This window comes from Schistocerca nitens, chromosome 2 (genome assembly GCF_023898315.1).
Source record: "Schistocerca nitens isolate TAMUIC-IGC-003100 chromosome 2, iqSchNite1.1, whole genome shotgun sequence".
NCBI lineage: Eukaryota > Metazoa > Arthropoda > Insecta > Orthoptera > Acrididae > Schistocerca > Schistocerca nitens.
The window spans coordinates 368,217,405-368,244,632 of NC_064615.1; the positions used below are offsets into that span (position 1 = coordinate 368,217,405).

At 39.7% G+C, this 27,228-nt stretch overlaps 1 protein-coding gene across 1 annotated transcript in view; it reads left to right on the forward strand.

Annotated features, from left to right (window-relative positions):
- LOC126236186 (dihydrolipoyllysine-residue acetyltransferase component of pyruvate dehydrogenase complex, mitochondrial) overlaps nt 1–15,733 on the forward strand; it is a 77,498-nt gene extending 61,765 nt beyond the window's left edge. The window contains exons 7-9 of the mRNA XM_049945286.1: nt 3,649–3,811; nt 14,633–14,772; nt 15,121–15,733. Coding sequence (XP_049801243.1) covers nt 3,649–3,811; nt 14,633–14,772; nt 15,121–15,250 — 433 coding nt within the window. The 3' untranslated portion in view covers nt 15,251–15,733. The remainder of the gene's footprint in view (nt 1–3,648; nt 3,812–14,632; nt 14,773–15,120) is intronic.
- Nucleotides 15,734–27,228: the final 11,495 nt, after the last annotated feature.

The following is a 27,228-nucleotide window of genomic DNA, read 5'->3' on the forward strand; positions in this document are numbered from 1 at the left end:
GACAATGCCAGTGATCAAAGATCCACATAGGTTTGAGAATTTAACAAAGTCACTGCTGCACCCTTGTCCACTTGCATTTTTAGCATCTTGTTCATTGCATGTATGTTATTGTAGAGTTTGTTTGCAGCTACCATCACTTGGGAAACAGTATTTACATCCTTGTTCATGTCTGGTGAAGCAGGTTAAGAGTTGTGGTCTCTCTCTCTCTCTCTCTCTCTCTCTCTCTCTCTCTCTCTCTCTCTCTCTCTCTCTCTTCTCTTTTTTTTTTTTTTTTTTTTTTTTTTTTTTTTTTTTTTTTTTACTTAAAAAAAAGTTGAATGTCGCCAAATGCTTTGTGCAGGTGGCCTACTCAAAACAATAGGGGCACGACGGAAGGGGAGCACATGACTGCTTTTGTGATGCAGACTGCTGCTGCTGCTGCTTAGCACAGTGCTTCCCCATGTGGTATGGAGGTTGCGGTTGCAGGGGTACAATATCGTCTTCTCCCCGTGAGCTAACCAACGGCGGCTGCTTCACACTGTGCTTCTGATTTTCTACTGCCCTAGATACTTCAAAAGACTGAGCAATGTTCAGAACATCTCTGAGAGATGGGTCTTCACATTGTAAACCACATTCACAAACTTCTCTATCACGGGCCAGGCATATTATAGCATCACGAGCCATCGAACCAGAGCATGAATCCATATGGGCCTCGGTAACAAACTAGCAGTGACAGCTAAGCCCACAAAGTTTCACTGCCCAAGCTCTGTAAATGGTAGAACTCAACACTATCAGCAATAACATGAGTATATTTGCAATGATAAGTACAGAACAACAGAGAGATTGTTAGATTCCTGAAGAGGAACAGGCTGACACAAAAGGTGATAACATGAGGAGAAGTCTTTGACAGAAATAAAGACTTACAAAAACTAGGCTTTGCTACTCCCAATCTTCCGCAGAATCATCATGCGGAGGAAATAGTGGGGGTTGGGTCGGTGATAGTGGAACCTGGCGCGTCAATGAGGCCGCCAAATTGTTCAGTGCCACAGAGAGCGCCTGCTGCTTCTACTGCTGCTGCACAGTGAAAGCTCGCTACTCTTCAACAAGAGATTGATGAACTTCTTCCACTGACATGTTGGCTGTATATCAAACTAAAGAAACAAAACATGCAGAGTAGAATACTGCACTCATCTCAAAGTATGTTATAACGTTATACAGACACAATGTCAGAAGTAAAAGAACCAAGTTTTATTATGCTTCCACATAAAGAGATCCACAATAACACTGAATAAAGTATAGAAAAGTACGAAGTCTCCATAATGGTAGAATATGTCATATACAGTCTCGTATGTGAGCATACAATAAAAGCAAGTAACATAAGTGAAGCTGAGGGTCCAACGCACTGGGTTTACATGGGGTGGAACATGGTAAATTGCCTTTTTAGAATTCACATTCTGGTGGCACTTTTGGTCAAATAGAGGGTATAGTGGGTGTGGTTTATAGTGACCGATGGGAGGTTTGTATTCAATTTTTGTTAAATTGCAACAATCCAGTGGACACGTGAGGAGTGCTCATTTTGTGTTGAAGTGTGTTTCTCGAACTCTCACTCTATCATTGCGGTGCAGCGTGCTTTTTGTTTGTGATTTGCAGTACCCCCACGCAGACGTGTTCCTGAATGGCAATCACTTTTAAATTGGGTAAACACATTCTGAACAACAGGGAATATGTCATCTGTATGGAGAGAACCTGAGAGAAGTGTTACAACACCACAAAATGTTGAACAAGTTAGAGCAGCAGAACTGCAATCTCCAAAACACTCAGCACGGAAACATGCACTTGCTCTAGGCATTTCAAGATGTTCTCTCCATTGGATTCTTCATAATGAACTGAATTTTCACCCGAATAAAATGTGCGTGGTCAATCAGTTGTCAGTACAGGATTGTGCAACACGTAGAACATTTGTGAAGACTTGCTTGCAACCATATCCCGTGATGCAAATATGTTCTTTCCTGATGAGGCAATTTTTCGCTTCAGTGGGTGTGCAAACAAACAGAATATGCAGTACTGGAGCAATACGAAAGCCCAAGCAAATGCACCAGAGACCCCTGTTCTCAACCACATCACTATGTGGTGCGCCATATCACAAGTAGGGATCATTGGCCCTTACTTTTGCTAGGAAAATTGTCATTCTGTAACTGTGAATTCGGATCATTACTTAACTATGCTGCAAGAGTTTTTCCAGCCAGCATTCGAGGCAGTGCAATTACAGAATAGCTGGTTTCAATGAGACGGTGCCACTGCACACACAGTGAGCATTACCCTGAATTTTTTGAGGCAGATGTTTGCTGGAAGGCTTATCTCTTGTATGGGGGATCTCAACTGACCCGAACAATCACCGGGCATAGCCCTATGCAGTTTTTTTCTTTGGGGTTACCTGAAGACAGATGTGTATTGTAACCGTCCCAATACCCTGGAAGACCTACAGAACAATATTGAGGCTGAAATTGCAAGAATACCAGGAGATGTGCTTGAAAGAGTGCATGAGAATTTCAGAAAAAGACTGGAGCAGTGTGTGGATTGTGAATATAAATATTTCCCAGATGTACTGTTTAAACCATGTAATTAAAAACTTCCATTATTGTCCAGTATGAGAAAAATAAAAATGTAAGTTTCTAAGTGATCATTATTTTTTTATTTCATTCCCATATCAGCAATTTACTGCGTTCCACCCTGTTTTGGGCCATAGTGTACACGGTGCAGCACTTTCCATTCCACCTGTCCCATTTGCGAGGCAACTGCTCTAGGCCAACTGAAAAGATTCTTGTATTGTGTGTTGTTTAAGCGCTCTCACATTATAGGGTTACAACAATAACAGACCTATGGGGATCATTCCTTATCAAGAGCACAAGGTTTTTGCTGACACAAATCATTTTTGGAAGGCCAAGAACACATTGAGGAAGCACCTCTCAGGGAAACCTTGTTTCAAAAATTGATGAATACATAGAACATGTGCATGCTCTTTTGAGATCTGACCGTATTTGTTCTTGCAGGACAAACTGTCAACCATGTGTTTTACAAAGATGTACTTGAAAGGCTCAGGAAAAGGGTGATTCGAGTGAGACTGGACGTTGCAGCAAAGAGGATTCTGCATCCTGACAATGCCCTACATCACAAGGCCACTTTCACCACAAAATGTTTGAGCTAAAAAGGCATTCCTGTTGTTCCATACCCTCCCCCATATTCACCTGATTTGATGCTTTTTGGAGCTTTTCTCTTCTTGAAATTGAAAAATTTGTTAAAAGCACGTCATTTTGGGACCCTGGAGAACATTCAAAAGAATGTGACCGACATGTCAAAGGTTCTACCAGTTGAAACGTTTCAGTGTTGCTGCTACTGCAACTGTGGACGACGACTCTACCAGTGTGTAGCTGTCAAAGGGAACTAGTTTGAAAGGGACAGTATTGTTGTTTGAAAAAATAAAATTAAAACTTTGGAAGATAAAAAATTAGTTTCATTACTTTTCTTACACACGTCATATGTGTACAGTTGCCTTTTGTGACTGTGTAGCTCATTGCCTGTTCCTCCCCCATCTAAAATTGATATTTATCTTGTCAAGCATTTTGCACCAGTTACATAAAAAAATAAAAAGGAGTATATTTAATGTTACAGATTTCATTCTGTGGACATAAGTGTAGCAGTAGCCACAGACAAAGGATTGATAACACCAATTGTATTTGAAGCAGATAAGAAAGGCTTGATTCTTATAAGTCAGAATGTGAAGACACTTGCAGCAAAAGCCAGGGAAGGGAAATTGCAGCCTCATGAATTTCAGGTATGTATATGATCTTAGTGAAAAACATTGCAGCCGTGTGATCTGTGTGCGAATTTCATTATTTAATCTTAGACTTGCAGTTGTCAACATTCAGAATAGGAAGGGGAATGTATGCAGCCAGTCTTTGTAGTAATAGGAAAATACTGAATGACGTGAGACAGCATTACTTATCAAAACACAATGCAGTTCGTGGACAATCTTTGAAAGATGATTGAAGAGTGGAGTAAAGGGGACGCAGTAAAATGGTGAATTAACAAAGGATAATAGTTTGTGAATTGGTAGTCTGATGTAAATTGAGAATTCTGAATGAAATACCAGTATTTAATCTAAGTTGTACGTAGGCACAACAAAAAGACTGTCAGCAAGTAAGATTTTGACTATAAAGACCATTGGAAAAACAAACACACACACACGCACACAGTGTCTGGCTGCTGAGGGCAGCTGTCCGGGGCACATGGTGTGTGTGTGTGTGTGTGTGTGTGTGTGTGTGTGTGTGTGTGTGTGTGTGTGGACGTGGGCGCATATTTTTTATTTCTGAAAAAGGGGCCTTTTTTAGCTGAATGCTTACTTGCTAACAGTCTTTCTGTTCTGCCTATCTGCAACTCAGCATCTCTGCTATATGATGAGAAGCAGTTATTTGTTTCATAATATTGTCATTATTCCATCCTGGGTTTTCCATTGTTTAATACTTAACCTGAATAGTTATTGGGCTGCCACATCACAGGGTGGAAAAGAAGACTGACCATAACGAAGCCAAAGTCATATAAAGATTACAAAAATTGAATAAGTAAATTGCAGCAAGTATACAAAAACCAGAGGGGGCATAAGTGCTACATTTGAGATGTCACAAAAAGAGAGAGAAAAGATGGAGATAAGACTATTCTGGTATTAAAAAGGAGTTTCAGATTCTTGCTGACTCAGGAAACTGGGGTGGGTACTAGTGACTTCACTTCATGAAATCAGCAAAATGCTAATTTGGTTTTGAAGTGATGAATTTAACAAATTTCTTATATATGGGGACCTGGACCTGAAAAATTCACATTTGCAATAAGTATAAATACAAGTTCTGTCGCAAAATGAGATTTTAGGTAATAAATGTCATTTCTTGCAGATTTGTATTCAGATGAACGACTTTATCACAAATAGTTTGTAAATAGCTTTGTTTTCTGCATATAAGTATTCAAAAGTAACAAATTGTTTCCTACTGGTAGCAAAAGAACATGTTTGCAGAATAAAAGGCACACTCGTGCACAAATACAGTGACAAGTATGCTCATAAGGAAGGTATGCTCTGGTCCCACATCAAACATTCAGTGGTTGAATGCTCACTGTGAGATGCACACTGCATATGATAACGTAGAACTCAGCCATGGGCCTAACATCTTTTAACAAAGAAACTCATGTATATATGCCAGCTAAAGTTGATATTCTGCAAAACTATGGACACTTTAATGTGGCTGTTTTAGATGCGGGGGTGTTGCGTAATGTGGGTCCATAAGATACCAGTGAATGTTCGGCCTCAGCTATGTTCTTTACAGTGCTGCCAACATTAGCAAGCAGTTGCATAGTAGCTGTTAACAAATGCTTTGTGCACTCCTCTTTGCTTTTCTTTGTGTATTATTCATCGCTTCCATTTTTATCACAAAAAAAAAAAAAAAAAAAAAAAAAAACCATGAATATCTGCTGGCTGCCCTATGAGAGGAAGGAGCCGCTGGTGTTCTCATTTGTTTATACTCAGGACTATTTGGTATGTTGTTTTTTCTGCAATATAGCAACCATGCTGAGCATCCCTGTACAGCAAAGATAGTATTATTTTTGATTGTACTTCCAGCCTTCAGTACGTCATTGCTGCTATATGTTCTGTTGTCAAGTATGGGTTGCATGGTCCATGAGAGGGCTCTGTGGTAATCTGGGCTTCTATGCTAAAAATTCAAAATCAGTGTTCTGTATATTTTGTAATTATTGTAGTGGGTGGGAAAAGAAAGATAGTTCTGAGAAAAAACCTATCAGAGCAGCATTCTGTTCACTGGTGAGAGAATGCTGCTGCTGCTGCTGCTGCTTCTCAACATGAACAGTCATTTGTTGGAAACACAAATAGAGCAAAAAGAAAGTAAGTAAAAACTACGTTGGAAAAGATGTTGAAATTTTACCAAAAGTAAAAATTCCACCTTAAAGGTCTTGTTACAGAGAATGCAGGCTCCCCCTCCATGATCAGTTGTGTCTTCAGGCATGTAGCGTGCCATACTTTTAAATTTATACACATAATACAACCTCAAAGTTTTTATTTCTTCTCCATGGATTTTAATACCTACTCCGAATTTTTCTTTTGTTTCCTTTACTGCTTGCTCAATATACAGATTGAATAACATCAGGGAGAGGCTACAACCTGTCTCACTCCCTTCCCAACCACTGCTTCCCTTTCATGTCCCTTGACTCTTTATAACTGCCATCTGTTTTCTGTACAAATTGTAAATAGCCTTTCGCTCCCTGTATTTTACCCCTGCCACCTTTAGAATTTGAAAGAGAGTATTTCAGTCAACATTGTCAAAAGCTTTCTCTAAGTCTACAAATGCTAGAAACGTAGGTTTGGCTTTCCTTAATCTTTCTTCTAAGATAAGTCGTAAGGTCAGTATTGCCTCACGTGTTCCAGTATTTCTACGGAATCCAAACTGATCTTCCCCGAGGCCGGCTTCTACCAGTTTTTCCATTCGTCTGTAACGAATTCGTGTTAGTATTTTGCAGCTGTGGCTTATTAAACTGATTGTCCGGTAATTTTCACATCTGTCAACACCTGCTTTCTTTGGGATTGGAATTATTATATTCTTCTTGAAGTCTGAGGGTATTTCACCTGTTTTATACATCTTGCTCACCAGATGGTAGAATTTTGTCAGGACTGGCTCTCCCAAGGCCGTCAGTAGTTCCAATGGAATGTTGTCTACTCCGGGGGCCTTGTTTCGACTCAGGTCTTTCAGTGCTCTGTCAAACTCTTCACGCAGTATCGTATCTCCCATTTCATCTTCATCTACATCCTCTTCCATTTCCATAATATTGTCCTCAAGTACATTGCCCTTGTATAGACCCTCTATATACTCCTTCCACCTTTCTGCTTTCCCTTCTTTGCTTAGAACTGGGTTTCCATCTGAGCTCTTGATGTTCATACAAGTGGTTCTCTTATCTCCAAAGGTCTCTTTAATTTTCCTGTAGGCAGTATATATCTTACCCCTAGTGAGATAAGCCTCTACATCCTTACATTTGTCCTCTAGCCATCCCTGCTTAGCCATTTTGCACTTCCTGTCGATCTCATTTTTGAGACGTTTGTATTCCTTAGAAGTGTTACATACTGTATTTACCCAAGTATAAGATGCCCCTTTTTTGAGAGGCTCCAGGAGAAAATTGTATGTTTAATATATTCTGACTAATCAAAATTACAAACTGTTTCGTTGATATAAAGTATCTGCGTAAAAAGTTTAGCATTATACGTAATCTAAACTTATGGCATGTATTAATTGTGTACATTTTTATAATACAAGGATAAATAAAATAAAAAAGAAATGGTTTACATTAATTTTTATCTTCGTTGCCCTTTTGGCTGAAGCCAGTCTAGTATCACTGTTTTTAGTCACCATTGTCACATTCGTCATTACTGCTATCATGATCTGGGATGAATGTTCCATGTAATCAATGACAGGAAGAAATGGGGCAATGTGTTTCTGTATATGAGTAGTGATGAAGTTTATCCTCTTGGTTGACACATATATTCCGCTGTTTCTTTTGAAAATGATGATATTTCTGAGCTGGTGGGACCTGAGAACACTGTTATTTATTCCAAATACATAGTAGACCTCATATCTATATTTATGTGAGAATATGGCAGTATTCCTTTGTCTCTTCTGTCCATACGTGATGTTCACTGCTGCTATCTCATTGGATGTGCAGAACCAGCAGCTGACACGCCCATCTTTATTCTCATCATACCTCATGGCAAACATTGACAACATTGCAGAATGAAACACTCAAATATGGCACTGGCCCCTATCTAGATTGTTGCCATCTCCTGCAGAAATGTATACTTTTGTTGACTGTTTGTCCAATTTTAATATCTTAAATTCCTGCTACAAATGAATTCAGCCCAACTGCAATTTAATTCTGGTAGACGTCCATAAAAAGCCAAAGCATGCTTCTTACACTTCCATAGTTGACAGCTCGATGTAATATGCTGCCCACTCGCCGCTCCCCTCCTCACGCTCATCATAGGACTCAGAAAAGCATAGCTGCAGTCTTTTTTTCCCGTTTTACTCTTCCAAGTTCTTCAAATTAAATATATGCCAAAGCTTTGTCTGTAAATGCAAGATGATTCATGTATGAATCTATTACACAATGTGACAATGTTGAACTCAACAGCAAAAGTTTAATCTGTCTTAAAATTGAATAATAATGGAAAGATAGTCAGCAGTCTCCTGAGGAAGATAGAAGGATAAGGTATCAGATAAATGGTGAGAATGTCTCCTCACAGAGGAATCAAATATTTTTGGGAGTTGTACAGAGATTCATTCCCCCCCCCCCCCCTCCCCCCAATCAAAGATTAAAATTTTGTGGCAATCTGATCAGAAATTTTTGATCCACTTAATGTTTAGGAGGAAATCGATGATTATGAGACAGCTATAACGTAAATGGTTACAATTATAAAAAGAATCTAAAAATGTAAGAAAAACATTTACACTTAGCAAATGCAACAACAATCAGTATGCAGTTTATTTGAGCAATCAACTGCGTGGAGTATTGGTGGATACCGTTGTAGATGGCTGTACAGTACTCTTCAGACCAGCGTGTCCTGAGCAAAGTTGTGGTTCAAAAGCCATGTTACAATGTAGCTGCAGAAGCAAAGACACATGCATCTCAGATTAAATGAAAACCAAAGTCTTGTCGATTAACAATCTGATCAGTGAATATAATGAGATCAGTACAAGATACGTTTAATGAAACATTGAAGTAAAATTGTACATAACAATATGACCAAAAATAAATTTTATGTAGTGCTGATATCATGTTATATTAATTAATACATCAGTCATCTATTATACCCTCAGTTGCCGATCATATAGGCACCAAAGTGGAGGCTGACACAATGAAGGAAACATTAAATTCTGTCTTGTGAAGTTATTTCACTGAGGAATATTGTTCTGCACCTACATCTGTACCGTGCAAACTACTGTGAGGAACATGGTGAAATATACATCCCATTGTATCAGTTACTAGGACTTTCTCCAGTTCCATTCACGTATGGACCATGGGAAGAATGACCGCTTAAATGCCCAATTAGACTGTTCTTGTCTTCACAATCCCAATGAGAATGAAGTTTGAGTGGGTGGGGATTTGTCATATATATTCAGGGTGTATACGCCCCGGGAGATCCGGGAAAAACCCGGGAATTTTTTCATCCGGGAGAAAAACGGGAAAAACACGGGAATGTTTTAGAACTCCGGGAATTTTTCAGAGTTGCAGTTTTCAATTAAATTTTTGTAATTTTCAGTGCTAACAGCTGATACTCTACCTCGCTACTGCAGAATTATATTGCATCAATAAAACATAAACAAGAGAAGAAAATTAAGTAAAACATAAGTTGCAAAGGAAATAACAAAACAAATGACACACACACACAAACGTCTGCCAACAACAAAGCGTGTTGAAGGCATTAGGATGAAAGACTATGCAGTACTTCATAACAGCAAATTGCTTGCGATGGGTGTGACGTCACAACTGTTTATGTTAGCTTCATTAGAGAAGATGCCAGTCGCGTATGAACTGTACATTCTCTCGCTTCTGGCCACTTGGAAGTGTGGCTGTAGCAAGCAGCCAGATGCTACCCAGAATTTTTTTTCTAGCACACAGTGTTTACATTTAGTTATTTTGCTGTTTCCTCTTCGTTTACAGACCTAACGTCATAAAAACAAAATGGATTTCTGTGGCTGGGAGCCATCAATTCACCTTGCAGAACAATGAAGTTATTTTCGTCGGTTAGCTAAAGAAATTTGGTTGTTGTTAATCTTTTCTGCTGAGACAGTCAATTTATTTGAAATGAAGTGTTCTGTTCCATACTATTGGCTATTTCAACTTTTTGCTGGATTTCAAGTGTATGTTTTCATCTTCTGGCACGTATGGAGTTATTAATAAAATGAAATGAGCGTATGGCATCGTTGGCTGGGAGGCTCCTATTCGGGGAAGTTCGGCCGCCAGGTGCAAGTCTTTATTTCATTCGACGCCACGATAATAAAGAACCAAACACGAAATAATGCAGTATTGGTACTCCAAGAAAATTTACATCCAGAAAACCGCACTGAAAAGCTAATATCAGGTTGGGGCCTACTTCATTGTGAATCTGGACATACAAATGTACACTTTAAGCGGAATAGGGTATTTTAGTATGGTTTACGAAGTTCCGATGCTCTTGGATTATCATGTGATGTTCTGTTTCTTTTATTATGTTATGTAACTTCTCTTAATGTGTTAAACGTACTTACATACAGGGCGTGCAGGGGCACTAACAACTGTTTTCTGGCTGCCAATGGCAGCTGATGAAACGAATGTGTTTCTAATAGCTCGCGGGAAAATATTGCGAATAGTGGTTTGAAACGCGTCACTGTCAGTGTAGATATCCTTTTACAAAAGATAAATTATGTTGCGTATGAGAATGTGCGATGAATTTCTTAAACCATAGACCGTTTGACTGTCGTTTTAAACTTAAAATTTTACTGGCAAATTTGTGTGACGTATCTTAAAGTGTAACACATATAAAAAAAGACCAATTGAAACCTTAGCTTTTCTCGTGGCTAATTGATCTTCGAGAGCAGTATTATATGTGAAAGCGTACCTTCCCTTGCAGCCACACTTTTATATTAATTTAAATCATTAACTTTTCCTACTCGTGTGCTTGTGCTATTTAACAGCAATGGTGCTGTTGACTGACTACATCGCGTGTTCTATGCTCTGAATATCTGCTTTCATTGGCTGGCGAGATCACGTGGCATGACCTATGACTGACTTACAAAAGCTCATCGCAATCTCGATGTCAATGCTTCGGAAACTAACTTGCCGAGTCTGGTGGAAATTCGAATTTATACTTTTGCAACATGAAAATATGCAGCGTACTTGTGGCTGCATATAATTTTTTTTTTACCCCGCTCGCGATCATTTACTGATGTGCCGGGAATTTCAGGCCGGTGCATGAAACCTTAATCCTTCAAAGGGTTGATAACTTTAACGGTCCCAAGGGAATGTGTCCTGTCATTGAACATGGAAAAAGTGTATTTTCGTTCGGGAGAAAGTGTGTTTTTAACCGGGAAATCTGGGAATTTTTTTTCCTTGTCCGTGTATACACCCTGTATATTGCTTAATTCATCACTTGAGTTGGTTTTTGAAACTTTGTAAGTACATTTTCACAGGATAATTTACATCTGTCTTCAAATGTCAGCGAGTTCAGTTCTTTCAGCACCTTCAGGACATGCTCTCTTGGGTTGAACATTCATGTTGCCCCTTTTTGTGTCCATTCAGTATCCACTGTTATTCCTGGTTGGTATGGGTCCCACAGAGCAATATTCTAGGGTGGGTCAAATGAGTGTTTTGCATGCAGTCTCCTTTGTAGACCAATTGCACATCAGTAGTAATCTACCAATGAACTGCAGTCTGCCTTCCCCCTGCTTTACCTACAACTTAGACTATGTGATAGTTGTTTTTCATATTCCTACAAATTGTTAGACATAGGTATTTTTATGAGTTGCCCAATTACAACAGCGATTCACAGGTACTACAGTCAGAGGACAGTAGGTATCTTCATTTCATGAAGTGCATCATATTACATTACTGAACATATAAAGAAAGTTGCCAATCTTTGCACCACTTTGCTGGCTGAATATTTGCACAGCTCTTTCAGAAAGTGCTGCGTTATAGATAACTGTGTTGTTCGTGAAAAGTCTGAGGTTACTATTAATACTGTCGGCAAGATCATTAGTATGTGACTCTCCATCCAAGATAATTTACTGTATCCTCCCTACCAAAAATTGCTCAGTCCAGTCACAAGTTTCACATCATACCCTGTATGATAATAATGTTGGTAATAAGCATGGATGTGGTACTGAGTCAGATGCATTTTGGAAATTGAGGAATACTGTGTCTGCCTGACTGCACTGCTTTCATCAATGGCTTTCAGTATGTGATGTGAGAAAAGTGCGAAATGGATTTCACATGTGATCTTTTTGGAATCCACGCTGGTGGTTTGGTGGCCATTCTGTTAGAGATACCTCATTACATTTGAACTATTCTACAACAAATATACATCATGGATATTGGGCAGCAGTTTCGTGGATCCCTTGCTACCGTTGTTATAGATGAGTGTGGCCTATGCTTTTTCCTAACCGATGGACAATATTTTTTATGAGAGGGATCTAAGGTAAATTATGCTTAAGAGGAGGCTAACTCAGCCAAAAATTCAATATAGAATCTGATAGAGATTACCAAAGGCCCTGAACCTTCGTTCAGTTTTAACAATTTCAGATGTGTCTCAGTGCCACTGACACTAATATCTATTTCTTATCTTTTCAGTAATATGAGGAATAAATGGAGGAAACACTCCTGGGCTTTCCTTTGTAAAAGAACATTTGAAAGTGGAGTTGAGTTCTACAGTTACTCCTCTCAATAAATGTATGAACACAAAAATAATATATATTCAGATACGTTAACATAAATCAGAAAATTAACTGCTTGACAGTGAAAAGCAGACTGGGTCTGATTGGAGTACATTCAACCAAAAAGAAAAAGAAAAGTTGTGGAATGCAGTTTATGCCCATGTAAACAGAAACATCTCTGTAGGAATGAATTTTCTGTTCTGAAGAAAGCTTATTTGTAACTGTCTTTACTGTGAATAGCTATCTATTCTTTTCATACTATGTTGATATTCCATCGTGGACTTTCCTTTGTCAGCTTTCATCCAAATATTTAACACAGCTACATTGTTGGAACACACAGTCTGGATATACACACACAGTTTAAAGAATGATATAAAATACCAAACACTTTGATGTACTGCTGATTAAGTGAATGGATCTGTGGTTAAACGTGGATTAACAGCACATAAAACAGAATTCCCCGGTATATATTCACCAAAGTGCATTAACTGCCAAGGTGACCAGAACTTTCCTACAAAATTTATATAGAATTCAAACAACAGAAAGTCAGAGTTGGAATATCAACAATGTTCTGAAAGGATAGATTACTGACACGTTGAATTGCAGGCAGGCACAACAAAAAGGCTGGTACACATTGATCTTTTAGTCAAAGTGTTCTTGAGAAAATAATATGCGCACGCCTCTCTCTCTCTCACACACACACACACACACACACACACACACACACACACACACACACACAACTTAGTAGAAGTCAAGGTTGAGAGAAAGGGATCAGAAAATCCTCAACAGTAAATGAATCTCATCCTACATTAGAGGATACAGTTTAAGAATGGATATAGAGCAGGTACAACTCTTAGCTTGAGAAAGGCCATTTGGTACACACATTTCAAGGATTCTGGCACTCCCATCTTAAGAGAGTATGCCCTGTACAAGAAATATTAGCTTGGTGATTAGAGAGCAAAGTGCAGTATGACCATACTCACAAATGATATTAATCACTACAGATTTACTAACTCACTGCCAACTTGTAAGTAGTAATTGTGATATCTCCCCAGGATCGTATGTTCAGTGTATCTCCCAACATATGGCCCACTTATCAGATAGACTCTCAGGGAAATAATTCAATTTATTTCATCTATTGTTGCTCCCTAGGGATGTTAATGCTCATCATACTCTCTGGAATTTCACAAAAACTTGCTCCAGAGGCCAAGAACTAATCTCATGTCACAAAATTGATATCTGAAGCAGGAACCATGCAATGAACATCAGCTCAGAAACAGGGGACTCCAACTAAATATCCCTTCCACAATTAAACGGAATATATGCTTGACATCACTCAGGTATGGGAGTTATCTAGTGGATTATGCAATATAGAAGTTAAAACTTCAGCAGCCAAGACCACTAATTATAACTTTATTTATACTGACTGGTTTTGGCAGGTCTGAGCTGCTATCATTGGATCTGTAATCCATGTAGATCAAAAATTGCAAGCATAATCAGGTCAGATATTATAAGGTGGGGTACATATTTTCACAAAATGTACATGTACAACATACTTTATACAAATACACCTCAATAATTGTCCATCATATGTGCAATTTATAATGTTAAGCACAACAGATGAGACCAGACTGAGGATCACAAGTTAAAGCAAAAATGTCAATGTGCCTCCTGCTGGTAGTTCACACCTTAAGACATGAAATTTGTACAAGCAGCACACCATAATGTAGTAATCTATATATGTGTCAGTTGGATTAGGAGGTGACAAAGTAAGTGTTCAAAACACTAATACCTTTGGATAAAGTATTAATATTCTGTGTGTGTCTCTTCTCATCATTAAATGGCCAGTAACTATGAAACTACAAAATCACACTTCTTTGGACACTGAAATGAAGAGTTATCTTTTTGCCAGTAGAGTTAAAATTTAGGTAGTGAATGGGACTGCCTTGGGATGCTGCGAAATATTTAAAGAAGATAGCTTTACAATTTTGTTGTTTCTAAAGCTCCAAAAATGAAAGTGAATAAGGTATCTCAGTTTTACTGTCTAATAACATTTAAAACTTCACTGTTGAAATCATTTTGTGAAAGATTTCAATTTTTAGTTTATTTATTGTTAATTTCTTTTATTTGCTGTTGTCCAGGGTGGTACATTTTCCATATCAAATCTTGGAATGTTTGGAATAAAGAATTTCTCAGCAATTATCAACCCACCACAGGCTTGCATTTTAGCAGTAGGAGGAACTGAAGTGAGGCTTATCCCTGATGACAAAGCTGAAAATGGGTAAGGACATTACTTTCACACATTAGATTGCCTGAATAGTCCAAATGTGTGTGTGCTCATTTTGTTGAGTAGCTTACAATTAATTGCCTGCACCTGCAGTGGACCATAAGACATAAGTTGTAGTTATGTAAGCTCCATACAAATTGGTACTAAAGTAAACATTTTGCTGTGTATGTAAGAAACTACTCTTGTTCTCATGATAAGTTAATTAATAATAAAGTAAAATTGCTGGATTGTGTCAGAATATAAGTGTCTTCTGCTACTACAGCTTCCTTTTTTAATATGACTGTGGTCAACCATAGGTACAGGAAAATGTAGCTCATATTGTCTCCATTTTGGATTTCACAGGTATAAACCAGCCAGTTTCCTCTCTGTGACATTGAGTTGTGATCATCGTGTGGTGGATGGCGCAGTTGGTGCAACGTGGTTATCAGCATTTAGGCAGCTAATAGAGAAGCCCCATACAATGCTGCTGTAACCTCTTCCATTCCTGGCAATTTGTCTAGTCTGTGGATATAAAACCTGTGTATTTTACACTGCCGATATTATAAGACTCGCCAACAGTTAACTTTGTGAAAGGTACCTCAGTTATGGAGTCTCAGTGAATTGTGTGTGTCCTTTGTGTGTAATAGTTGGATGCATACTTCTGAAATATGCGTTTGTTAGAAAGTATATTGATTATGCATTTTACTCTGTATCATGTGCACCTTTTATTTGCAGAATATGATCTGTAATGATCGTAATGCATATAACTTGTCATAACTGGGAACAGTTGTCATAATATGCTGTCAAACAGTATATAATCCCAGTTTTTTTGTTGATGATGATCCTTTGGATTTGTATATAATTGTTGAAATACAGAAATAATTTATTGTGTTCCAGAATCATCTATCAGTCTCTGAAAATCTAGGCATCTCATTTTTTATGTGTAAAAATTGTCAATAACAAATTTGAAAATCAATGCTGTGGTTGTGTAATTCATGGATGAAATCTGTTAGCTATAATCCCCATACCATAACATACCACCTGTTTGTGGTTTACTTTTATGCCTAGTGCACTGAATCTGAATGCTTGAGCTGACCCTGTCCTATGGTATGTATACATCATACATTCAGTTATTTGAACATTAACTGCTTAATCTCAATTTAGTTCATTTTATACTTCTAATATAGTTCCAAACTGAGCCTTCAATGACAGTATGAAAATTGTGGTTTAGCTCAAATCAATTGGCCACGGTTGGAGAACAGAATGTGGAAGGAACCTCTTAGACAGCATTAGATATAGTCAGTAATTCATGTGAATGCCAAGTTCTTTCACGAATGTCATGGAAAATATCTTTGATATTTCAACAACAGATACGTCATTATCAGGTATGCAGGTTGGCTGTCAATCACCTTTTATACTTTTTGGTGATCATCACTCCTTCCACTCACCTGGACAGAGTTCAGGTATTATGTTCTTGGTTCACACTTTAATAACACTATCTGTGCACTGTCACTTTATATGCACCACCAGTGTATCTATTGTCCATCATATTGGATTTATGTTTGTCAGTACCCTTTGCATTACTCAGGTTTCTCTGATTTCAATTTCAATGGATTATTTAATTATGCAATTCCATAGTTTCAGGGCTATGTCTGAATCTGTTGGGCAGAAATTCAGGGAGTGTCTAGACTGTTGACTTCCCTGGCTGTTTTAAACGTATTCAGCACAGTATCCTTCCACAGTGCTGACCATGTGGTCTACATATGACAGGGAAAGGATATAGTAAACTACTTACTTTCAACGAACCAAACTGACTTCATGCTGCTTAGGAACTATCTGATTGTAGGTGGAACATAAATCACACCTTATGCTTTTCTGTACTTGGTTGATATTGCCACAGTCAAACAGTAACACGTAGAAGAAAGGAGGTGACTTGTACCTTCTGTCTCTTGAATTGTCCCCACAGTCCACTGTTAAAGATGGGAAAAATGATGAATTTGCTATTCATTATAACCATTGAAGTAAAATCAAACAATGGAAAATCCAGGATGGAATGTAACAATACCAGAGAAGGAAAGTTGCTACTCACCATATAGTGGAGATGCTGAGTCGCGATAGGCACAACAAAAAGTTTCACACAGTTGTAGCTTTTGGCTATTAAGGCCTTTGTCAGCAGTACACACACACACACACACACACACACACACACACACACACGTGCACAACTTGCACACACGTCTGCAGTCTGAGAGCTGAAACCACACTGCGAGCAGCGGCACCAGTGCATGATGGGAGTGGCGATTAGGTGGGGGTAAGGAGGAGGATGGTGGGGGGGAGGGGGAGGGATAGTATGGTGGGAGTGGTGGACAGTGAAGTGTTGCAGTTTAGACAGGGGGCGGTAGAGAAGGTGCGTAGGAGGGAGGGGGTAAGTAGTAGAAAGGAGAGAAATTAAAAGACTGGGTGTGGCGATGAAATGACGGCTGTGTAGTGCTGGAATGGGAACAGGGAGGGGGCTGGATGGGTGAGGACGGTGACTAACAGGAGGGTTATGGGAACATAGGATGTATTGCAGGGAAAGTTCCCACCTGCGCAATTCAGAAAAGCTAGTGTTGGTGGGAAGAATCCATATGGCACAGGCTGTGAAGCAGTCATTGAAATGAGGGCTATCATGTTTGGCAGCGTGTTCAGCAACAGGATGGTCCACTCGTTTTTTGGCCACAGTTTGTCAGTGGCCGTTCATGCAGACAGACAGCTTGTTGGTTGTCATGCCTACGTAGAATGCAGTACAGTGGTTGCAGCTTAGCTTGTAAATCACGACTGGTTTCACAGGTAGTCCTGCCTTTGATGGGATAGGTGATGTTAGTGACTGGACTGGAGTAGGTGGTGGTAGGAGGATGTATGGGACAGGTCTTGCATCTAGGTCTATTACAGGGGTATGAGCCATGAGGTAAGGGATTGTGAGCAGGGGTTGTGTAAGGAAGGACGAGTATATTGTGTTGGTCCGGTGGATGGCGGAATACCACAGTAGGAGGGGTGGAAGGGATAGTGGGCATGACAAGAGGTAATTGAAACCCTAGTGGAGAATGTAATTAGTTGCTCCAGTCCCAGATGGTACTGAGTTATGAGGGGAATGCACCTCTGTGGCCGGATTGTGGGACTTTGGGAGATGGTGGGAGACTGTAAAGATAAGGCACAGGAGATTTGTTTTTGTACAAGGATGGGAGGATAATCACGGTCAGTGAAGACTTCAGTGAGACCCTCAGTATATTTTGAGAGGGACTGCTCATCACTGCAGATGCGATGACTTTGGGTGGCTAGGCAGTACGGAAGGGACTTCTTGGTATGGAATGGGTGGAAGCTGTCGAAGTGGAGGTATTGCTGGTGGTTAGTAAGTTTGATATGGGCAGAGGTACTGATGTAGCCATCTCTGAGGTGAAGGTCAACATCTAGGAAGGTGGCTTGTTGGGTTGAGTAGGACCAGGTGAAGCAAATGGGGGAGAAGTTGTTGAGGTTCTGAAGGAATGTGAATAAGGTGTCCTCACCTTCAATCCAGATAGCAAAGATGTTGCATTTGCGTGAGTGTGCATGTGCATGTGCATGTTCATGTGTATATGTGTGTCTACTGCTGACAAAGGCCTTAATGGCCGAAAGCTATAATTGTGTGAATCTTTTTGTTGTGCCTATCGCGACTCAGCATCTCCGCTGTATGGTGATAGCAACTTTCCTTCTCTGGTGTTGTTACATTGGAGTAAAATATCATTTCAAAATCTAGTTCATCTGTTAAGCTTTCGGCATCCAATGGGTTACTAACGTTTTATATCAATGTTTGATAACACTTCATCTATACTGAATGGTTGTGACTGTCTGCCTGCAGAAACAGGTTCATATGTGTGAATTTGCAGTGAACACTTTGCCTAAGTGTGGAATCCACTGTTTTCCCAATCAACATATCCGGAAATGGCAGTTTTCCTTCTGATTCCCCTTACCTTTCACAGTTTGTAGGAAACTATCAGGATTTTTTGCCACTTATGACTGCTTTCAGCTCTGGCAGTTCTTGTTAATCTGAAAAATGCCGAATTGCACCATGATTCGGAGTCTACATTAACACGTTCCCTGTGGCTCAGCCCACCATGTGTCACGATGCAATTCTTCCCACCTGATAGGTGTGAATTTCGGTGACTTCCCGAAATTGCGGAAGCAATTATTATGTCAAATTTTAAGCTGCAAAGGGCTCAAAGGTATATATTTAGTTACCAGGAGATAAATAATTCAGATATGTTATTGCTTCCATTCAGCCACCGGTGGCCTGATAACTTTTTCGTGCTGGATTTCAATTGTTGGGGTAATCTGTGTTCCTTTTCTGTTGTGCTCTTTTAGTGCCAAATGCTACAGAAAACAAGTCACTTATTTTCGTGTATTGAAATACACACCCTTACGTAATTGGATAGATAAAAAATCTACTCACCAAGCGGCAGCAGAAGACACACACTTCTAAGGCTGGAACAACCAAGTGTGCCGATGATGTTCCTCACATGGAATTGACACTTTGAATCGCTTTTTAGATCATTTTAATCGTCTACATCCCAGTATTCAATTTACTATGGAAGTTGAAAGTGATTGTAATCTTCCATTTCTTGATGTTTTAGTTCAAAGAAAGGACGATGGGACTTTTGGACACAGTGTGCACCGGAAACCTACTCATACTGACCGCTATCTTCATGTGACCAGCTGTCATCCACCACACCAACGTAGTGGAGTTTTGCAGACTCTGGTGAAAATAGCTTATGCCATTTCTGACGAGAAACATTTGAAATAAGAACTTGATCATTTGAAGATTGTTTTTAAACAGAATGAATATACAGAACAACAAATATGCCGTGCTCTTCAGTTTGGTCCGTCATGCGAGCCAATAGAGGATACTTTTGAAGCTGTTGCTTATTTACCCTTTGCAGGAAGTATATCATCCAAAATTTCAAGAATTTTAAGAAAATATGATATTAAAAGTGTTTTTTATGCTGGTGGCCAAGACTAGAGCCCTTCTTGGCTCAGTTAAAGATAATTTGGGCTTGAGGAAGCCTGGGGTTTATGAAATTCCATGTTACTGTGGATTGATGTATATTGGTCAAACTATTCAGGACCAGTGTGTGGAACATCATCGGCACACTCGGTTGTTCCAGTCTGAGAAGTCGGCAGTGGCAGAACACTACCTCAACAAAGGACACAGGATGATGTATGACAGGACACAATTGATCTCTCCTGCTTCTCGCTATTGGGAATGTGTTCTTAAAGAATCCATTGAAATTAAATTATCAAGTAATATTTTTAACAGGGATAAAGGTTTTCCTGTAAGTGAGAGATGGAATCCGATTTTGTCCAACATTAAACAACAAAGGTCTTCTTTTCAATCATTGGATTCTTCCAACTAGTGCTGTTGCGATTTATCGTTCTTGCTGTCTTCTCCAACCAGCACGCTGCGTGTCTACTTGCCGCCAGGAGGCACTGTCCATCATCTCGCGAATGTGCGGTGCTCTGTCCGTAGTGTATAAAGGTTTCCGTCGTTGTGGCTGGAATTCAGTTCTGGCGAGGCAGTGCAAGAACATTAACTCACCTGAAGATGGCGGCCAGCTGGTCCGCCGAAATATTATGTCTGGACGACGACATTATCTGGCTGCAAACCTGTGATGAATATCATCTGCAGAGTAACTTTCAAAATGCGCTAACCTCTGGAAGAGATGCAATTGATGACCCTGTGATTACTCAGTGAGGAAGATTGGTTTTTAGGCAGTATATCCCCAACAAGTCTCACAAGTATGGTGTAAAACTGTACAAATTTCTACTGAGCCTTGCCTTGTGTATCTATCAATGGAAAGACAATGAACTGAAAGGTGCAGGTCATGCTAAGGCTCTCTCTATGGAAATGTACGAGCGTCTTTTTGGAAAAGGTCACATTTTTTATACTGGCAGTTTCTATACAGGCATTTCTCTAACACATAAGTTGTTAGGTAAAACTACGCTTCCCTGTGGAATAATTTGTCCAAATAGAGCAGGACTCCCCAAGGATATTGTCAAGAAGCAGCTTAAAAAGGGGGAAATATGTGGAGCAGAGAACAATAATGGAGTCAAAATTTTTTACTGGATCGATAAAAGGAGATTTTAATGATTTCATCGGTTTCTGAGCATACTGATTTTTTAGAGAACCCCGGGGAAAACAACAGACTGAGAGGAGTCGTAATGAAACCAAAGGCTGTGGTGGGTAAATGACAAAAAAGGCATTGATATTAGTGACCAGATGTCTTCGTATTATTCACCATTGGGGGACAGGGTGAAATGGTGAAGAAAAGTTGCAACAGAACTTCTACAAGGGACCTCTGTAGTAAACTTTTAGACTCTGCTTTGTGAAAGGAGAACATCATCATTGCAAAATTTTAAAGAGTGCATTGCCTTGTATTTATGTGGATATGCTACCTGTGCCACTCGTCCATCAAGAAAGTAAGCCTATGCTTTGGGAAAAATGGAGGGACTAACAAGAAAATTTTGGCGTCACAGCACATTGTGCTACAAAAGGATTTTTGCTTAGGAAGGCAAAAAACGAAGCAGACAACAAAACAAAGAGAGTGAAAATCTTCTGCAACGACTACCCTAAAATGTGCATCAGTTGTTTCACTGAAAACCACATCCAGGAATGACTTTTTAAGACCGCAGTTTTCAAACAGTGCAAAGGTTGTGTTCATAAGTATTTTTTGTATTGTTTGTATAAGTTGTTTAGGTGTTTTGCAAATAAATTAGTAGGGTAAAATGCCCTTCAAAAATGAATAGAAGACAATAAAACCAAGAATGACTTTTTAAGACTGCTGTTATTAAAGAGTGCAAAGTTTACATGAAAACAGTTTTTTCTATTGTTTCCTGATTTACCAAATAAAGCAGTATGGTTAAAAAATGTCCATCAAAACCACATTATTTGAGGTTCATTTCAGGGCCTAGCTGGCCACTACTGCAGAAGTATATGCAGCAATATGTCCCCTTTATTATAGACAACCCAGCAAGCACTTACATGGTGAAGTGATGTCGTACACAGGTATCATTAAACTTGCGACATTCAGGACACCAGTGACCTGAGCCACATTTCAGCGAAGTTTTCGTCAGGTCACCATTGGGTCAGTACACAATACAGGTTAAACATCAAATCTTCCTCCACATGGAACGTGTCAAATTATCTGTCGTACTGTAACTGCCAGTCAGGTCAAAGAGAAGAGGAAGGCGACGGCACACTGTCTCCAATAGGACCAAGTCAAATATAGCACTATGCCGTTCAAACCAACTTTTGTGTTGGACAGCTTTATTTTATTTTACTTTACTTAGTCTGCAGCTTTATTTTACTGTACTTAGTCTGGTGATAGATGGAAAGCCCTGACATCTGATGTCGCTGGTTTCCCAAGTTCAATGATTGTTTAGTGTCGGATTCATGTTTCTGTTGCTGACATACAAGTACAATATGGTAATGTCTTCTTGTTCTCCAAATTCACAATATGGTGAGTCCACCCTCCATATTCGGTGTGTGTGTGTTGTTTGAAGTACTCATAACTGACGTTTAGGCATTTAAAGCACTTACGACAACTTTAGATGTCCTGCAGTTACATGAAATCTTAATGATACAATATATTTCTACAAGGGGGCTTTCAATAAATACTGCAACGTTCTTTTTCTCTTTTCTGAAAGCAGGTTGGTGGTGTTCTTCGGGTTGTTGGGAGGGTGAGGAAGAACAGTCCAATGAAGTTTTATGAGCTCCTCTTGGGTGTGCAGACATCCGTGAGCCCTTGCGTTGTCATGGAGGAGGAGACTTTTATTTGAATTTTTGTCATGACGAGCATGCTGAAGTCATTTTTTCAATTTCCAGAGGGTAACACAATATACTTCAGAGTTGACCATTGCACCATGAGGGAGGACATCAAACAGAATAAATCCCAGAAGTCCATCACCATGACTCTACCTGCTGAGGGTGTGGCTTTGAACTTCTGTGACAAAAAATTTTCACAATCAGCCTCTTAACAAGGGAGCAGTTTCACACAGATGGTCCTTCATTGCTCTTTATGGTCTTCTGTTATGCAGTGAGAAACCCAGTGGGCACAAAAGTTTTACCTCAACTGGTAAGCAAGTCCGTCAACCCTGCAGAGATGTCCAGTTGTGCAGTGAGGTGTTTGATTGTGATCTGTCAATCGCCTTGAATGAATATGTCCACAAGTTCCAACATTGAAGTAGTCGCAAGCAAGTGCCTATGGATATCTGTGATGCTCTGGTTTTCCACCAAAATAACTCAATGCCAGCTCTCTATTGGAACGCACCTCAGTTACAAATGCAATTTTGAAGGTTACGTATAGGTCGCCATGTATTGGAACTTCATGAAATTATAGGGACGGATGCAAGAATATTCCCCTATGTTTTACAAAAAGTCAACTTTTTTTTCAATCGAAATTGGCCGAGAGGAAAAAAAAGTGTTGCATTACTTACTGAACGCGTTTCATACACCAGTGAAACGCAGATATACATCTGTGTTCTTCACTATAATGATGATCTGATGTTCTGTGGTAGCACTAGACATTTTATATTCTGTCCCATTTTTCTTTTACACTTCCTTTTACATTAAAAAATCTGGTATGAAATCTATCATATTGCTGACTTCCCATGGTAACCACTTCTTTTGCTAACATATCAACCACTTCATTCTGATGAAGGCAACAATGGCCTGTTACCCATATAAAAATAACTTGGTTATCTTTCTCCAATTACTCTACATGTTATGTGGGAATATATTGTACAGCAGAGAGGTATTATGACATTCTGTGTGGTGGTTTTTAAATACACATATCAAATCCACATACACAGACAAAAAGGCATTTGCCTTTACAAATGTCTGCTTGTGTCTGTGTATGTGCGGATGGATATGTGTGTGTCTGTGTATGTGCGGATGGATATGTGTGTGTGTGTGTGTGTGTGTGTGTGTGCGTGTGCGTGTGCATGTGCGCGCGCGAGTGTATACCTGTCCTTTTTTCCCCAAGGTAAGTCTTTCCGCTCCCGGGATTGGAATGACTCCTTACCCTCTCCCTTAAAACCCACATCCTTTCGTCTTTCCCTCTCCTTCCCTCTTTCCTGATGAAGCAACCGTTTGTTGCGAAAGCTTGAATTTCGTGTGTATGTTTGTGTTTGTTTGTGTGTCTATCGACCTGCCAGCACTTTCGTTCGGAAAGTCACATCATCTTTGTTTTTAGATATATCTTTAAATTTCCTGTTACTGAATTTGCTTCATTTAGACATGAAATGACATTCCTGGATGTTCTGTAGACTTTACACTGCATAGGAATTAACATACACTGAATAAAATATACTTCTATTCAAGCCTTTTCAGTTCCCTCATTCAAAAGCTTATTATGTATAACTGCTTTAGAGCTTTTTTCAACTTTTGTCATGTCTAAAAAAAATTTTGCTCCTTCAGCCATTTCTGTTTAGAGCCTTTCTTGTAGCTCCTTCTCTTGCCCCATATAGAAATCAAGCAGTGCGTTTTGTCTTAAACACACTGGACTTGCATTCAGGAAAATGATGGATCAAACACACATCTGGCCATCCCGATTTAGGTTTTCCATAATTTCCCCAGATTATTTGACGCAAATGCCAGGATGGTTCCTTTGAAAGGGCATGACCGACTTCCATCCCCATCCTTCCCAAATCTGAGCTTCAGCTCCATCTCTAAAGACCTCACTGCCCATGGGATGTTAAACACTAATCTCCCTCTCATGTCTTCATTTTGAGAAAATAAATACTTGCGGATTAAAAGAGAGCACTCACAGTAAAGCAAGGGCTTTAGTTGCTGATAGGCTCACACAAAAGAAAGAAAACTTTATAACTTTCAACCCCTGCATGGTGCCGGCTGGACGAACAGTGCCAGTTCTGGTCTTAACAGTCTGCCACCATATTTGTTGATCGAAGATTCCTGTTCATAGTGTGTACTGCACTTCAGCATGTGGACTAGGTTGTGGGGTTGGGGTGGTGTCGGGGAGAAGGATTGGGGTTGGGTGGCTAGCAGCTTGTAGGGAGGCAGCTGGTTTGCTAGCTAGAAATTTGGGACAGGGGGGGGGGGGGGGCAGATCCAGTGGAGAGCGGCACATGCTGAAGGTGATGTCATTACGGGAACTGGTAGGGGGTGACAGGACAAAGGAAAGGAAAACAGTTGGATGGAGAGTATGAGTACAGTGGGTTACTGTAGACTGAGGACAGGGCGATTATGGGAGCAGAGGATGTGTTTTAAGAATAACTCCCATCTGCAGAGTTCAGAAAAGCTGGTGGTGGAGGGAAAGATCAACATGGCTTGGGTTGTGAAGCAGCCATTGAAATTGAGCATGTGCTCAGTTGCATGTTGTGCTGCTGGGTGGTCAGCTTTGTTCTTGGCAACAGTTTGACAGTGGCCATTCATCCTGTTGGGCAGCTGGGTGGTGGTGATACCAATATAAGAAGCTGTGCAGAGTTTGCAGCAAAGTAGGTATATAACATAGCTGCTCTCACAGGTGGCCCAGCCTCTGATGGGGTAGGATAAGCCTGTGAGAGGATTGGGTGGGTGGTTTGGGCAGGTCTTCCACCTTGGTCTACCACTGATATGATTCTGTGGCAAGGGACTGGGAGTGAGAGTGGCATATGGGTGGACTAAGATGATGTGTAGATTGGATGGGCAATGGAATGCCATTATAGTAGTGGTGGGAAGGACCTTGATTAAGTTCCAGTCCTGGTTGGGGAGGGGGGTGGGTTGCTCCTTTGTAGCCAATTCTTGGGAGAGTGTAAGGATATTGACAATATGTAAGGATATTGACAATGTAAGTATAGACCAGATACGGCTTGAATTCAGAGAAATTGTATCAACAGCATTTGCAAGATTTATACTAAATAAATTAACAAACAGTGGAGCTGATAACCCATAGTACACAAAACAGGTCAGAAATCTGTTGCAGAAACAAAGAAGAATGCAAAACTGTTGCAGAAACAATGAAGAATGTATGCCAAATTATAACAAATTCAAAATCCCCAACACTGGTGATCTTTTACAGAAGCTCGAAATGTAGTGTGGACTTAAGTGTAAGATGCTTATTACAGTTTCCACAATGAAACTTTGTCTCAAAACCTAGCAAAAGATCCAGAGAGATTCTGGTCATAAAGTATGCTAGCAGCAAGATGTAATCAGTACCTTCTCTGCGTGACAGAAATGGAAATACTATAAGTAACAGTGATGCTAAAGCAGAGTTACTAAACACAGCTTTCTGGCATTCCTTCACCAAAGAAGATAAAGTAAATATTCCAAAAACTGAATTGAGAACACCAGCCAACATGAGTAACTTAAAAGTAAATATGCTTGGAGCAGTGAAGCAGCTGAAGAAAAGAAAGTCATCCCGTCAAGACTGTATATCAATTAGGTTCCTTTCAGAGTATGCTGATACGGTAGCTCCATACTTAACAATCTTATACATTAAAAGATATGCACCCAAAATCTGGAAAGTTGCACAGGTCACACCAGTATTCAAGAAGGGCAATAGGACTGATCCACTAAATAACAGGCCCATATTTCTGGCATTCCTCAAGGTAGTATTATAGGCCTAGGCTTTCTGCTGTTCCTGAGCTACATAAACAAGTCAGTAGACAATCTGAGCAGCCGTTTTACGTCGTTTGCTGATGGTGCTGTCATTTATGTGTAGTGAAGTCATCAGAAGATCAAAACAAATTGCAAAACGATGTAGATAAGAAATCTGTATGCTGCGAAAATCGGCAGTTGACCCTAAATAATGAAAAATGTGAGGTTATCCACATGAGTGCTAAAAGGAACCCGTTAAACTTAGGTTACGATAAATCAGTCAAATCCAAAGACCATAAATTCAACTAAATACCTAGGAATTACAATTACAAACAACTTCAATTGGAAAGAACATGCAAAATGTTGGAGGGGAGGCAAACCAAAGACTGTGTGTTGCAGAACAATTAGAAAATGTAACAGATCTACTAAAAAGACTGCCTACACTAGGCTTGCCTGTCCTCTTTTGGAGTACTGCTGCACGGTCTGGAATCCTTACCAGTTAAGATTAACAGAGTACACCGAGAAAGCTCAAAGAAGGGCAGCACATTTTGTGTTATCAATAAATAGGGAGCGAGTGTTGTGGACATCATTAGAACCAAGACATTTCTTGTTGGGGTAGGAACTTCTCACGTAGGATCTTCTCACAAAATTTCAATCACCAACTTTCTCCTCCAAATGTGAAAATAGTTTGTTGATGCTCACCTACATAAGAGAGAAACAATCATCATCATAAAATAAGGGAAATCAGAGCTCGCACAGGAAGATATAGGTGTTCATTTTTTCCGCGTGCTGTTAGAGAGTGAAATAATATAGAATTAGTGTGAAGGTGGTCCGATGACCCCTTCTGCCAGGCAATTAAGTGTGAT